Below are 16424 nucleotides of genomic sequence, written 5' to 3' on the forward strand. Positions count from 1 at the left end.
AACATAGTTTTAAACATTCATTTTATTTGCAGGAACCATACATGGAAAATGATAGAATGATAAAACTCCGTTCTATTCTAAGCTAGTAAGTTGTTTCTAAGACATAGGTTGCTGAAATTGTAAACCTTTTAATAAAGAATGTAGGTTGTGGAAATGTATGTTAATTTGAGATATAGAAAGTTAAAAAAATAATATTCTCAAGGTTATATGCAAATAGTCACTAACTACGGGAAGGTTTTTGAAAACATGATGTGATGATAATAATTAGAGCTTTGAATGTCAGAAATTTAGGAAATGGACCAGCCATTTAAAAGGCAAGTACGTATGAAACAAATTTGTATTTTCATGTTCATTCTAAGGACAGAGGAATAAACTGTTAAGGTTAGTGCTGCAAACAGGCGCAATAACTTTGTTACAGAGCATTTCACTTCTCTGCTCTTGTTTTCCTTTAATTGTCAAAATGGGAAATAGCTGCTTCAGTGGCAAAATGCATTGTGAAATGTAAGAATTGTCAAAGAATGCAATTGCTCTATGGCATTCAATTTGAATCTTGATATACCTATCTGAAGCAGGTTAATGCCAATAAATTGTGGCAATAACAAACTGTGAAATCCAGAGGTTTGCTTCTGCTTTCATAGCATAGTATTTTCCCTGAAGACAGCAGGCAATCCAAATGCAAGCTTGCTTCATTCAGAAAGCACAGTGTCTGCAGATTTTTGGGTTTCATTATAATAACCTGAAAGTGAGATCACAGGAAATGTATTAGTGAATAATGGATCAATTGAAATTGATTAGCTAGCAAAAAATCACCCCTGTATATAAATCTTTCTGAGGAACAATCACCTTTAGCTTGAAAAATACACATGTTTGTCATTTCAGGAGAAGACAGTGAAATATTTAAAGTATTCTGTTTGCTAGACAAATGATTCCTTCAAGTCTCTAATAAGCCTGCTTTAAGTTTTCTAAAAAATACAGCTGATATTTTACCTTCTTTAGTTATCTTTCCTGCATCAGAAACCAAATTCCTTTTCAACTTGGAGTCGAGTAGGAAGCTAAGAAAAAAAAAGAAAAAGATACAGAGCTAGCATTTCTCCATTTTAAGGCAGAACAAAGAAACATGATAAAGTCATAGTTGCCTTTCATAGGAAAATAGCTTCATAGAGGGAACTGGCAAGACATTCCTCCACCTTAAAAGGAAAGAAGCTTTGTAAAGCTCACCGAGAGCAAAGTCCTTGAGTTCACATTTTATTTCCATTTTGAGGGAGAATAGCCTAAGTACTGGGAGTTTATATTCTTTTTCTCTTACCCCAAATATTGTTCTCAAAAAATATGCCATGATTGTTCGAAAACATCTTTTTTTTGTGGCTAGTTAAAATCAAAAGAGCAGTTACCTGTGTTTCTCGTAAAGACATTTATAGATCTTGTAGAAGGATCTTTGTTTGACAAGCATATTTTCATAAACTCAGAGGCCTTGGTGGTACCCCACGATTCTGTCCAGTGAGTTTAACGGGTCCTTATACTTTAGACTCTTTGGTCTATAGCTCACTGGTAGCCACAGGGTGGTCCAGAAATGTAAATCTGTCAATCAGTTCTTAAGGGTAAATGACTTTTAGGAATCTTTATGATTTACTCAGAACATAGGAGAGCTTAAAGGGTTATTAAAAATTGGTTTATTATGAGAACTTACCAAGGGCTCTAATTCTGGATTTTAGCAAGAAATCCAGCTGCCACATGATCCTGAGCCATAGTGAAAATTTCCTACATCACATATGTAGATAGTTGGAATAACATGCTTGTTTTTGAAGAACAATTTGTGATCAGGACATTAGCAGTGTTGCCTTGAACTAGTCTTGGTTCTCAATGGCTGCTCTCTTTGCTTCATGTTATTTTTAGCTTCTTGTTAGCAATTCATTTTCAGTTAACTCTACATGTGAAGTGATGCTATTTACATGAACAGTATTTTGGGGTTACATTTTTTCCTCAGCTAGACTTTAAGGACTATATACATTGTGGTTCAGATAGACTCATCATATTACTATTGCTAAAAAAAAAACATGTATCCATCACTCCTCTAAGATTTATTTGGTCTGTACATGGTAAATTTAGCCATACTTTGGCCTTGGTGCCTTTTTCCTTTGAATTCCTTCTTTGCTTTTTTTCTAAATAGTTAATTTCCTTAAATTACTGCTCATGCAGTAATTTGCACACAAAAGCTTATGTAACCTATTTTGTTCATATTTGTTAAAATGTTTCAAAGCATAGGATAGAAGGCTCTACATTCTTTCTCAACAAAGTTCTTTTTTTTTTTTTTTTTGCATTTTATAAAAATTAACATAAATACAACCTACCTTATTGCGGAAGGGTATGTTATGTAACATATTTTCATTGCGGGCACTTTCATTACCTAGAAATATAAACTCTGTTACTATTTCGTCTTTTACATATTTAATGATTCATTTATTAAACACTTCTAAAAAACAATATATGCTCTGCGTAGGATGTAGGTAAAGGGCAAAATTACTGAAGAGATACAAAGGGGCATATTGAAAGGGCACCCTTGGCAAGTAAGCTGTTAGTTTCTCCTCCCCATATAGTTGACTATAGGATGCTGAGGAGTTGCTTCTGTTCAAACACAACCCAGAACCTTTGAATAACAACCCCTGACTAGATTATGCCGCCGCCTTCTTCTTCGTTTTCCCCCATTTACCGTGATCAGTCAATTGCAAAGTACTCTTTTTAATGAAAACTTGTTCCTACTACTCCCCATTGGCCACTGCTCCTCTTGCCTTTACCACCGACTTTCCATTTTCCATCCCAGCCCCGTGGCTCGCTTCTATTGCTCTTCTCTGTTCCCATAGTCACTGCCTTAGTTCAGGCTGTAGACAGTTGCTCCTAGGTTAGTCAGAGCTCCCCAGCTGGTCTCTGGCCCCTCTTGACCCTGCCAACTTTCTGCATACATTCCTCCCCACCATGCTAAAGTGGATCACCCTCTGAAATGTTATTCCAATTTCATTTCCTGTCTCAGTAACTCCCACTTATTAAGTGTCAGCTCCCACTAACACATCATCATCAGTCTTTATAGCAGTTCCCCAAGGTAGAAGTCTGGTCTCCATTTTACATATGAAGAAACTGAGGCCTAAAGAGTTTAAGTGGTTTGCCAAAGGTAGTAACCGGTAAGTTGTGAAGGGCCGGGCCCATCAGAGTTCAAAGCACATGTTTCTTACTGTGTAACAATGCCTCTACATTGCTATTCTAGAATCACCTCCAAGTTATTTTGGATGTCAAGTGGTTTTGCATATACAGAGAAAATCTATATGAGTTTTTGCACTGACCTGCCTAATCATATTAGGTTTACATTAATATGGAAACTAGTTTACCATGTACTTTTTTGTAGTCTGATATTCTTAGTAAATACCAAAAACTTACCATTTGGATGGTGCACAATGGCGAGTTTATCTAGAAGACAGAAAGAGTGCATTCTATTGAGTTTTGCTCAATATTTATCTTAAACTTTCTTTTTTTAATTGTTTGACTACTTCTTATCTTTGATGTGACTATGAAATTTCATAGTCTGATTAAAAAAATACTGATTTCTGGTGACAAAGTGTGAAACCATGTCTTTTACTACTTTTGTCTTTTTTCCTTCTGATGCTTGTCCCAAGATATTATGATTTTAGATATGTTAGACACTTAATAAAAGCTTACTACTCTGCTTTAATATTCTTTTAGCCTGAGCTACGCCATTCTTTTTTTGAATTAGCATTATTCACTATGTATAGTACAACTCAAACATTTTAAAGTATATAGGTTTATGACTTTTTTTTTTAAAGATTTTATTTATTTATTTGTCAGAGAGAGAGAGAGAGCACAAGCATGGGGAGCGGCAGGCAGAGGGAGAAGCAGGCTCTTTGCTGAGCTGAGAGCCTGATGCGGGGCTAGATCCCAGGACCCTGGGATCATGACCTGAGCCAAAGGCAGACGCTTAACTGACTAAGCCACCCAGGTGCCCCAGGTTTATAACTCTTGACAAATATACACAGCCATGTGTCCATCACCCAATTAGGATAGAGAACATTTCTCTCTACAGAAAATTCCCTTGTGCCCCCTGACATCAATCCTCACCCTATTCCTCTAGTGACCCTGATCTGATTTCTATTCTATAGTTTTATCTAGAATTCCAGATAAATGGAATCTCAAACCATGTACTCCTTCATGTTTGGTATCTTTCATTTAGCATAATATCTGTGAGATTCATTCATGTTGTTGTGTGTAATAGTAGGCATTTCTTTCTATTGTTGAGTAGTATTCCACTGTATGAATATACTTCAGTGTAATTATCTCTTCTTCTATTGGACATTTGGATTGTTTCTGGTTTGGCCATTGTAAATGAAACTGCTATGAATTTTGTGAGCAAGTCTTTGGATACACATAATGTCGCCCCTCTTTTTTTTTTTTGAAAAATCCCTAGGAGTGGCTGGTCTAGGCCATAAAGTAGGTGCAAATTTAACTGTTCCAAAGTCACCACACCCCTTTACACTTCCATTAGCAATGCATGCAATGTATATCAAGTTGTTCCATAGCTGAATCACTTCATTTTGACAATATCTAAAAATTCTAGCCTTTATATTTGGTGTGTACTGATATTTCATTTTCTTCTGCTCTTATTGCCTCCTTCCCAGCCTCATCTTTGTTGAATATGTAAAATATTATGTTCAGAGGAGTGTAATATTTTTTTTTTTTAGTTTTGTAAGTTTTGTTTTTTAATTAACTTGTTCTTTTTTATCTAAGTTGTTAAATGTATTGGCAAAAAGCTAATTATATTTCCTTAGTATCTTTTTAATACCAGTAGGATCTGTTGTGATAGCCTCACTTTACTTTCCTGATATGGTAACTCTTGTTTTCTTTTTTTCCAGTTCATTTTTGTCATGGTTTTATCAATTTTAGTTATGTTTTCAAATAACTAATTTCTGGTTTTGTACATTTTTCTATTGTTCATCTCTTTCATTTTTTACTGATTTTTAATCTGATCTTTCTAGTTTTTCCTCTTATCTCTTTTTGGATTGAGTTTGCTTTTCATTTTCTAGTTTCTAAAGTGGAAACCTAGATCACTGATCTTAAGTTTTTCCTCTTTTCTACTATATTATTTACTATAATATTTATAGCCATAAATTTACCTTGAAGTACTATTTTAGTTGCATTCCACCCATTTTTATATGTTGTATTTTCATTATCATTCAGGTTGAAATATTTTCTTGTGATTTCTTATTTGACCCTTCGGTTGTTTTGAAATGTACTTAATTCCTAACGATTTTGAGACATTTCTAATTTCTTAATTAAATTCTAATTTATTTCTGTCATGGTAAGAGAACGTAAGATTTCAAAAGGCTGAAATCTTTCTGAGAACATACTCTGAAGATTTCAGTCTTTTGAAATTTATTGAAACTTTTTAAATATCCCAGCATATGTTCTATTTTGGTAAACCTTCCATGTATACCTTAAGCAGACATGTATTCTAATTTTTTCCCATGTTATGTTCTGTAAATATCAATAGATTACCTATTTATTCACTCCTTAAAACCATATTTTTTATTAATTTAACTGTGGTTGTAAGAGTTGCTTTAAAGTCTTTGTCTGTTAAGATCAACAATGGGACCATTTTTCTTATTACGGTCAGTTAGCCAGGATATAGTATATCACCAGTTCTTGATGTAGTGTTCAATGATTCATTAGTTGTGTATAACACCCAGTGCTCATCACCATACGTGCCCTCCTTAACGCCCATCACCCAGTTACCCCATCCCCCCACCTCTCCCCTCTGTATCTTTCAGTTTGTTTCCCGGAGTCCAGAATCTCTCATGGTTTGTCTCCCTCTCTGATTTCTTCCCATTCAGTTTGAACAATGGGACCATTTTAGATGTAATTTTTATTGATGGCTTTTTCTTTTCTATGGATTACATTTTCCCATATCTTTGAATGTCTTCCTTCTTTTAAAAAAAAAATTGAATGCTGGACATTATAGACAATCAGTTGTGTATTCTGGATTCTGTAATATTCCTCTAATAAGTAATAAGTGTAGGTTCTCATTTTAGCAGGCAGTTTGATGACTGGCATGAACTTGTATAGGCCTGGTTTTATGCTTTTTCCAGTGTTGATCTATAGCCGCCCATGGTGTTTTCTAAAGCCCTCAGTGGGACTGAGCCTACAAACTCCGCCTTCCATGTGAACCTTATAGGGGCTTGGTTTTAGGCTTTGTTAAGGCAGGTCTAGAGGAGGTCCTCTAGAGGAGGCGTCATGGCGTTTAATCATTACATCTCTTAAGTGTCACAGCAGGATGCCAGTTTTAACAATGTGTTAAGGAGATCTTTCCACTCTGGCAGGGCAAGAACTCAAACATCCCCAGTATGGCCTTTCCCTGGCTCTGCTCAAACTCTAGTGTCTCCTTTTGCTTTCAGTGTCCTAGAAGCTGTTATCTTGTATGCCTGAGTGGTCTTGCCCTGCACATGTACAGCTCATCTCTTGGCCACAGACTTGTGGCCTCTGAGGCTACCTCTCTATACAGCTACTTCTTCTTCAGTGATCCACCACACACATTCTAGAAGCTTTGGCTGCCCTGAACTCTGATCTTTGCCTCCTCTTGTCACAGGATTGCCCTGCTTTGCACAGACTATAGTCAGAAAATCAGTCTCCTGGGCAATCATTAGAGTCATCTTGTATATTTTGTCACTGGAATTATGGTCTTAGGCTGCTACCTGCCTACTCCCTGAAATCAACTGCCTCATATTTTTGCCCAGTGTTAGTGTTCTGTACAGTGGGTTTGTCTGGTACTACTTTTGGTTAGAAGGGGAACTAGCCGATTCCTAATTAAGACACCAATGGTTAAAAGCATTGACTTTGGATTAAAAAAGAAATAAGTTGTAGTTTCTAATCTGTGTGTCTTTGGGCTTCTTAGTTTCTTATGATCTGTTTCTTTATTTATAAATTGGGACTAATGTCTACCTCAAAGGATTATTGTAAGAAATTAAAAAGATAACATTTAAGTGTATAGTAGATAGTCAAATATTAGCTGTTACTACCTAATGTTCCTTAGTGAGGATATTTATATATTTTGTAATTTGATACATTGTTAAAATTTTAATCTTTTTCCACATTAGAATGGAGATCTGTAGAACTCAGGTATCTGTAAATCAGCTTGCATTTATGAACTTAACTATTTTAGAAAGTATATTTCTGTTTTTAGAAAGAGAGCTTAAAGAATTTTCTATGGAAAAGCAGATACCAATTTGATAATATGAAAATAAACTTTCTCAGGGTCAATTTCAACATGAAGCACTAGCTAAAATCTATGCAATCTTATTGAAAATGGAAGAGATGGAAATTTCAAGGTTTGCTAGGGGTTGTCAGTTTTTAATTATCTGTGCAGGGGTAAGGACTTGGGGAAAGAGTGGTCCAATTGCGACAACATAATTTATTTTCAATTTTGGAATGTGCTGTTTATCTTTGGAGAAGATTTACCATCTTAATAATGTTTGGTTTGTATTAATATGAAAATGAGCGTTTTTTTTTCCCTCCCTGAGAGCAACTGTTAATTATTAGCAAGGGGAATCTGCATTGCCAAGAAGCACGCTAGCTACCAGGGAAAGCAACCTGAGATTTACAATTTAAAATGATCCACATGTGGACAATTGTGAGAACTGACTATATTGAGAATATTCAACTTTATTAAAAAAGTATGGCTCCTTAATAATTCAGTACTCTGTATAATGAATGGCTCATACATATAAAAAAAAACTAGAGGGGAATTACCTTATTTGCAAATTTCATAGAAATCAAAGGAAAGAAACTAGCATTTACTGAAGGTTCATTATGGGTCAAAGAAGGTGAAAACTGTTTTAGATAGTAACTTGCACACAACCACTTCTGGATAGATCTATAATTACCCCTGTTTTGTAGACAAAGAACCTGAGTATCAGGGATTAGATGCTGTCCATTCACGCAGCTGGGAAGTGATGGAGCACAGATTTGAATTCAAACCTGTCAGACTCCATAGTCCTTGCATTTTCTTCTTTATCAGAGTGATAAAGGAATAACAGACAAATCTTACTTACCAGACACATTTTCTTCTTCTGGCCTTTTCCCAATAATGCAATCTCGTAGTTGGCGTAGTTTTTCCTTAATGAGGAATTGACCAGAAAATACAAGTGAATATTTACAAATTTGTCATGAATCAAGATGAAAACATCAAGTACTGTCACCAGGACCACCATGACTAGGTAGCACTAATTTGGTACTTACAGTGTCCTAATCAACCATCCCTGATATTTTTAATGTGTTATCTTACTTAATTCTTGCAAACCCATGAAGTATGTATGTCATCATCTCATTTTACATATACAGAAACTGAGATTCAGAGAGGTTACATAATTTTCCCGAAACACACAGTTTTTGTTTTTTTTTTTTTTTAAGATTTTATTTGACAGAGAGAGACAGCGAGAGAGGGAACACAAGCAGGGGGAGTGGGAGAGGGAGAAGCAGGCTTCCCGCGGAGCAGGGAGCCCGATGCGGGGCTCGATCCCAGGACTCTGGGACCATGACCTGAGCCGAAGGCAGATGCTTAACGACTGAGCCACCCAGGCGCCCCCGGAAAGACACAGTTGTAAGTGATAGAGTCAGCATGGCGACCCAAAGCCCAATTCTTGTGGTTGCTGTTTTCCCAATCTAACACCTGAGGGGGCTATCTTGGCCATCTGGTGTCCAAAAGCAAAAGTGTGACACAGTGCTGATTTGCTACTGCCTGAGCCCATCTCCAGCTTCTGTGGGCACAATCTTTCCTATGAATTCCTTCTACGAACCAGGGACTTGGAAGCAAATGATACATGACTGGATTCCCCTTCTTAGCTCATTTGTGATCTTTCTTTGCTTTCTACAAAACATTCTACATTGCACATCTATTATCATTTTTACCAAAATGTAAAACAGGCTAACACTAAAAAGTGTCCTTTGAGAAGAGAATCTAAGAATAACACTTTTTCCTAAGGGTTTCCCTTGGAACCCAGAAACCATGTTTTCTAAAAAGAGAGCTGTTTTCATTAGCGTAATCATCCTTTTCTGGGAGTAAACATTCTTCTATAGGCACTTACTGGTTATGAGCAGCAGTGAAGAGGGTGAAAGGCAAGGTTTCTACCTTCTCAACCATCTCACCTTCAAAGCCAGGGGTTCTACATGGGTCTTCATTATTCTAGAAACTCTTCTATTACCAACTTTATGTTTGTGCCATTTTCCCTCTTATTTTCTTAGGATAATACCTCTGTCACTAATAATATAACATCACAGTTACCCCCGATAGATTTATCCTCAAGGTATAAATGAATATTTTTGCAAACTACAAGAGTAATATCGAAGAGTGTATAGGAATGAGTGTGTATATATGTTGGGAAAATGGGGAGAACATTCCTTTTTCTGTTATTCAGGGTGTTGTCCAGGCCCTTATGTTAAGGACTAAGAAAACATAAGGGAAAAAAGCTCCTTGACATTGGCCTTTGTAATAGTTTTTTGGATATGACACCCCAAAGCACAAGCAACAAAAGCAAAAATAAATAAGTAGGACTACATCAACCTAAAAAGCTTCCACACAGCAAAAGAAATGATCAGAAAATGAAAAGGCAACCTACAGAATGGGAGAAAGCATTTGCAAATAATCTATCTGGTAAGGGGTTAATATCCAAAATATATTAAGAATTCAAACAATGCAGTAACAAAATCCAAATAATCTAGTTAAAAAATGGTCAGAGAAAAGAAATGGGCAGAGGAAGTAAACAGACATTTTTAAAAAAAAAGACATACGAATGGCCAACAGGTATATGAAAAGGTGCACAATATCACTAGTCAATAGGGAAATGCAAATCAAAACTACATTGAGATATTATCACCTCACACCTGTTAAAATGGTTATCACCAAAAAGAGATAACAAGTGTCAGCAGGATGTGGAGAAAAGGGAATCCTTGTGCACTGTTGGTGGGAATGTAAATTGGTGCAGCCACTGTGGAAAACGGGATGTAGGTTTCTTAAAAAAATTAAAAATAGAACTCCCATATGATCCAGTAATCCCACTCCTGAGTATATATCTGAAGAAAATGAAAATAGTATTTTGAAGAGATATCTGTACCCTCATGTTCACTGCAGGATTATCCACAATAGCCAAGATATGGAAAGAACCTAAGTGCCTGTCAATGGATGAATGGATTAAGGAAGAAGGAAATCCTGCAATTTGCAACAACATGAATGGACCTTGAGGGCATTATCCTAGGTGACAAAAGTCAGAGAGAGAAAGACAAACATGGTATGATAACATTTATATGTGGAATCTAAAAAAGCTGAACTCAGTGAGTAGAGTGGTGGTTACCAGGGACTGAGGAGTGGAGGGAAAGAGGAGAAGTTGGTCAAAGGGTACAAACTTCCAGTTAGAAGATAAATAAGTTCTGGTGATCCAATGTACAGCACGGAGATTACAGTAAACAATACCGTGTTATATACTGGAAAGTTGCTAAGAGAGTAGCTATTGATGTTGTCACCCCAATACAGAAATGGTCATTTGGTGACATGATGGAGATGTTAGCTAACACTATGGTGGTAATCATATGTAAATGTGTGAAATCAGCACTGTAGTACACCTTAAATTTACCCAGCATTATAGCCAGTTATATCTCACTAAAGCTGGAAACATAACAAAGGAAAAGGACTGACTGATCGTCAAACGGTATTCAGTCAGTCACTGAACTTTTGGCTCTAATGGAAAACAGCCTTAGTGTTTGTTCTTGTATTTACAGGTTAAATTTTGTTTTGTCTTGCATAAACAGTAACCGTATTCAATATCCCATTTTTCCCATATATTGGACAAGTCAGATCGTCTCAAAGTAGTCAGAGGCCACCTTAAATCCTTGCTAAAACAGTATTAAATATAAATACACAAACAAAATAAAAACAACCAAGCCTTTAATAAAACAACTAGTCAAATAATTTCCAAGAAGGTATTTCGGTTGGATCACTCTAAATTGTAAACTTTATTATGATCTAAGAGAATGAGGCGCAACTGACTTATTTCAACAGAACTTATTGGCAATGCTAGGAGAGTGATTGTGTAGGTCTACACCTCGGCACAGTTTACCCGTTTCAGGATAAGAGGGACTTTGACGGTGATGGCGTCAGCACGGATTGAGAAGCAATGTTGTCATTCTGATCATGAACGATGATCAGTCGCAAAACTGTACAATCAGCATTTTTTCCCATTTGTTTGGCAAAACAACTGCCCTTTCTTGGCACTGCAAAACCTGGCTCAGGTCCAGCCACTGCCCACGGCCAGAGCTGCCCTTCAAGACAGGTGACTTCTGAGAAGGAGTGATCTCAGAGGTGCTGGGAAAGTCCCCTTGCCTTAACTATCTTCTGCCTCTATGCCCATTTATTTGGAATGTTATCACTGGGATTCATTTTTCTGTTGTTTAAAAATGTGTTCCTAAGCATTGTTTTTCAATAAAAATGATCTCTTGGGAAAGGTAGTGTATTAAGCTATTAATGATTATTTGTACTTTGGCCGAAACTAGCTAATTAAATGTATTCAATCAAACAGTTTCCTGAGAACTGGTTTCTATGGCCCTGGGGCTTTCTGTGATGAGAAGAAAAAAACTGTTGGACTATTTTGGGAGTAGGAGGGCCTGCAGGATAAAACAGAATATGGTCCTGATACCCCTCACTGAGGAATGCCATGGGGTGTATATGGTATATTTTGTTTTCAGGCTCATCTCAGAACCACCTACTCTAATACCCTCTTAGGATGTATGTTATATTAATAGAAGACAAGCTTATCTGAAGTTAATACTCTTGGCCGCATTTGTCTGTAAATCTTGACTGATATATACAGTGCCCCCCCCCCAAAGGTTAAGGGGAAGAGAAGAGAAAACTTCCTATATTTCATTGAGGACTATTGCCTGATATGATATAAATTATTTTCTTGTTCCCTTTAAGCCTGGTCAACATAATCTACTCTTCAGAATGCTGAGCACATGTTAGTGTAAAGATGCTTCACCTTAATTTCAGCAATGAGATTCACAAAACATTCACATAGCCTTATAAGATGATCAGGTATTAGCACTGATACACTGAGTCCCAGCATTGAGTTCACCAATGGTTTGTAAACATGAAACGTTCAATTGGTAGTTTGAAAACATCTTTTTTTGTGGCTAGTTAAAATCAAAAGAATAGTTACCTGTGTTTCTCGTAAAGACATTTATAGAGAGGCTCTGCAAGTGAGTGAATGTTCCAGAAGGGATTGGGGTCAGTATTACCTGCTGAATCATTTCCAGCTCAGTCTTTCCCATCTGCCAATGTTTAAATTTCTCTAGGGCTTCATCCACAGATAGTTTCCCATTTTTGACCTTCTCCTGCAAGAGGATGAGTTCTTCCTGCCCAGCAGCAAGAGAGTCCACAGTGGAAAAGGCTTGACTTTCCATCCGAGCTCTGTCTACAATATGAGGGGAAATGTTTTAACAAGAAGACAATATATGACAATTGGGGGGAAAAAAAAGCACTCTAAAAACAAATCAGTAGAGTTTCTTGTTCCTGCCAGTCTACAAGCAGTTACAGAATAAATCAGTACAAAATTTTTAATGAGTTTCTTTCTAAGGATTGTTGTGCCTGGTACCTAGTGTTATGGGTAAAAACAACGTGTGTCATCACTGGGGGAAGAGAAAGGGACAATCCGAGAAGGAACAGTGTAAATTTCTGCATTGTACTAGTTGTGGGCAGTGCCAATTTCATGTTCTTTTTGTGAGGATTATTTTTAATCATGCGCACAAAACACTTAGCATAGTGCCTGTCACACAGTAAGCTAAGTAAATAGTAACATTATTATCAATGATAAATATCTGTGGAATAAACATAATCTCTGTAGCTTTGGGAAAGGAGATCTCAACCAACATCCAAGTGTCACGAGAGGTTTAGGAGCATTGACAACGTTACTCCTGAAAGATTTAAAATAAGCAATTCCTGCTCGTTTTGTAATGCACTGCTCTCTTCCCAAAAGAGTTTATTTTGCTCAGCACAATAAGAACATGGGATGGTCCAGTTTCCCATGTGCTGCAGCTAATGCCACACCACAGACCAGCCCAAGGTACAGCAGTAACAAACCACAGACCATGGGTGAGTTCGGTGCTTTATTTGTCCCATGTAGTGTTTAAAGACAGAAGAGAGGCTGCAAGCCTGTGAGGATGCTATGTGCTCTCCAGACTACCCCAATCCCTGTCACTCCTTATGGTCCCTGGATGGCATCTCACTGGCTACCTGCCTGGCCACAGAACTCATCTGAGTTTGTACCTTCTTTAACAAGTCCAACCTATGTATCGTATTGTTCAGGAGGGACTGGGTAACTCCTCAGCAGTGTCTATCTCATGCAGTATCAAATCTAAGTATGTCCACAGAGTCTAGAATGAAAGAATAGGTAATCCTGTCCAGCTGTGTCCTGGTTTGCTGTCCCTGAATCATTGCTCATTACTGGGAGCCCATTTTCAACAAAGATACAGATCAACTAGACTGTCACTAGACCAGACAGACAAGGACTTAGGAAATGGAGGGCATTCAAAAAATTTTTTAAAGACTTATTTATTTATTTTAGAGGGAGAAAGGGCATGTGCATGAGTGGGGGGAGGGACAGAGGGGGAGGGAGAGGGAGAGAGAGAATCTCAAGTAGACTCCCTACTGAGCGGGGAGCCCAACGTAGGGATCGATCTCACAACCCCGAGATCATGACCTGAGCTGACATCAAGAGCCGGACACTTCACTGACTGAGCCACCCAGGCGCCCCTCACATTTTATAATGATAAGGATTCACTGATAGTATTTGGATTGGTTAGTCTGGAAAAGAGACATTTCAAGTACTTCATAGCAGGTTTTAAGTATTTCAAGGGGACTTGAGCCTTGGGGCTGTCTTGGAATGACCTTTACCGGCTTTCTTGGTTTTGAGAAGGATTCTAACAGGGAATCTTGGAACGGGGACACAGAGAGGGTTCCTTTCTGAAAAGATTCACATACACATAAAATTGCTCCGTGACCAATCATTCTGATTCCTATGGGGGTTTTCTCGGCTTGTCTTTTTCTCTTCATTAAGTCCTATTCCCCCAGAACTAACAAGATGTCAACAGATTCTACACTCTAAATCTTTTTCTTCAGGGATGACAGAGCATGAAATCCCAGGAGAATTGGAGAAGCACAAGTCAGCCAGAGGGCTTACTGGTTTGGCTAAAAGCACAGATAACAACTGCGATCTTAATTCTTATACCATTTGCTTTTTATAGGCACCTCCAATCTGGGAGATGCAGTTTGCAAAAGAATTCTATGTGCCATTCCTGACAGAGTATGGAAGTTTAGCGCCATCATTTAATAGCTAAGACACTCAACTAGCCCCTTACTTGTGTCTTCCCTTTGACTAAGTGTGAATGCATTTTTATCTCAAGTAACCTATGCAGCTGGATTTTCTGCTTTTGTTGAAGTCGTCTCAAGGAAAGTCTTCCTGGAAAACCCTACCAGCTTGTTTTGCTCTATGTGCAGGGTTAGCTGAATTCAAAAAAATACTGAATCATCTTAACAATATTCATTTCAATTACCCCTTCATCTTTCAAATTCTCGCTACTAAAATATAAGTAAGATAACTTTTTGGGGGGCGCGGAGTTCAGTCTCGTGTGGTTGTGCAGAGAACAAAAGAACAAAAGTTAGGAGCAGCAGGAGTTCTAAATAGAGCAAGTTCTGGAAATGAACTGTTTACTAAGTTTACATACTTCTGCTTTTACTCACCCATCCCCCCTCCCCACTAAAAAGATTAAAGCAAATTGTCTTGATAAATTATTATTAGCCATGACAAGTTGCAAAACAAAATGATTTAGGCACTTTACCATCTTTTCTCCTGAGGGTAGACTAGTCAAACCAAAACGTGCAACCTCTAATTTTTAGTAGGGTGTGCAAAATTGCTTTAATGCGTTTAGATTACTATTTTACGGGGGATGGGAAATTTTTTTTCTTTCCTCCCCAAATTTATATTCATTATTAGTTTATTTTCATGAAATTTAGTATGAGTTTAACATAATTATTGTTGAAAAGCATTTGTCAGATTGCTAACTGTACGTATTGCAGACTCTTGGTCTCTTAATGTAAAAGCTTCAAGACAAACTCTAGTTTCTAGAGTTTTAGTTCCTTTTGGATCAGTTTCTCTTTACAAGATTTTCTATTTGATCAAATAAAAACATCAAGTAACACTGCTGTGGTGAGTGTATGAATCTTTAGATTACGTAAGAAAGTAACTGAGCTTTTCATTAAAATTATTTCTATAACTGAATGACTGGCTAGAAGAACATTTTTTACTGAAAATTTGAAAGGAAACAACTTGATTGCCCAACGACAAAGAATTTAAAGTATGAAATATTTACCTAATAAATATTAAGTAGTCATTAAAATAATAATTAAAAAGATCATGTGAAAAAAAAGACCATATGGCAACATAGAAAGTACTTATTATATAATGATAAGTACAGAAGCATAATACAAATTTGTATATACAGTAAAAATGTTGTTCATAAAATAAAGCATGGAGGGAAACTATCTTGAGATGATACAAGTTGTTCTATTGTGATAATATCAGAGATTACTTTTTTCTAATTTCCAGCTTTCTGTAATAATACTGTATTTAAAAAATTTTTTTAAGTTTTTTTTATTTATTTGAGAGAGAGAGAGAAAGGGAGAACAGGAGCGGGGGGTGGGGAAGGGCAGAGGGAGAGGAAAGGGAGAGGGAGAAAGAGACTCCCCACTGAGCACCTGAGCAGGGAGCCCGATGTGGGGCTCCATCCCAGGACCCTGGGATCATGACCTGACCTGAAGGCAGACGCTTAACTGACTGAGCCACTCAGGCGCCCCTGTATCGTTTTTAAAGTAAGAAACTTTCTCCCACTTTGCCAAGAGCCTTCCCCATGGAATACAAACCATTCCAAGCCATGCTATATACACTGTACCAATGCCATATCATACTGTACCATCTTACCAAATTATTTTGTAATTGAAAAGAGCTTGTCAGTAATAGAACTTAAAAACCCAGTAACCAAGATTACATCTGAAGTTATTTTTTTGGCCCATAGCTAAGGAACTAGCAGGTTCCATGTTTTATTGAATTCATTATTCACCACATATTCTTTAATACCAAAAGTTCTCCTTGAACTTTTTATTTTGTTTAGTCTCTCATTTACTTAGAATATATTTTGGGTAATACTTTCATGATATACACAGAAATTCTATCTTTTCTAAAACCTTAGATATCCAAGAATTATATCTTTTTTCTTCTTCTTCTTCTTTTTTTTTTCTTAATTTCTTTTTTTTTAAATTTTTTTTTAAAGAT

At 37.0% G+C, this 16424-nt stretch overlaps 1 protein-coding gene across 1 annotated transcript in view; it reads right to left on the bottom strand.

Moving 5' to 3' along the window:
• Positions 1-599: 599 nt before the first annotated feature.
• The window catches only part of BANK1 (B cell scaffold protein with ankyrin repeats 1), a 281977-nt gene continuing 266152 nt past the window's right edge, over positions 600-16424 (bottom strand). The window contains exons 12-17 of the mRNA XM_081813132.1: positions 12337-12512; positions 8106-8169; positions 3427-3456; positions 2349-2404; positions 988-1052; positions 600-736 (exon numbers count right to left, since the gene is read on the bottom strand). Of these exons, the coding sequence (XP_081669258.1) occupies positions 1011-1052; positions 2349-2404; positions 3427-3456; positions 8106-8169; positions 12337-12512 (368 nt within the window). The 3' untranslated portion in view covers positions 600-736; positions 988-1010. The remainder of the gene's footprint in view (positions 737-987; positions 1053-2348; positions 2405-3426; positions 3457-8105; positions 8170-12336; positions 12513-16424) is intronic.

The sequence above is a fragment of the Leptonychotes weddellii genome, chromosome 2 (assembly GCF_054177405.1).
Source record: "Leptonychotes weddellii isolate Sample4059 chromosome 2, ASM5417740v2, whole genome shotgun sequence".
In the NCBI taxonomy this organism is placed as follows: Eukaryota; Metazoa; Chordata; class Mammalia; order Carnivora; family Phocidae; genus Leptonychotes; species Leptonychotes weddellii.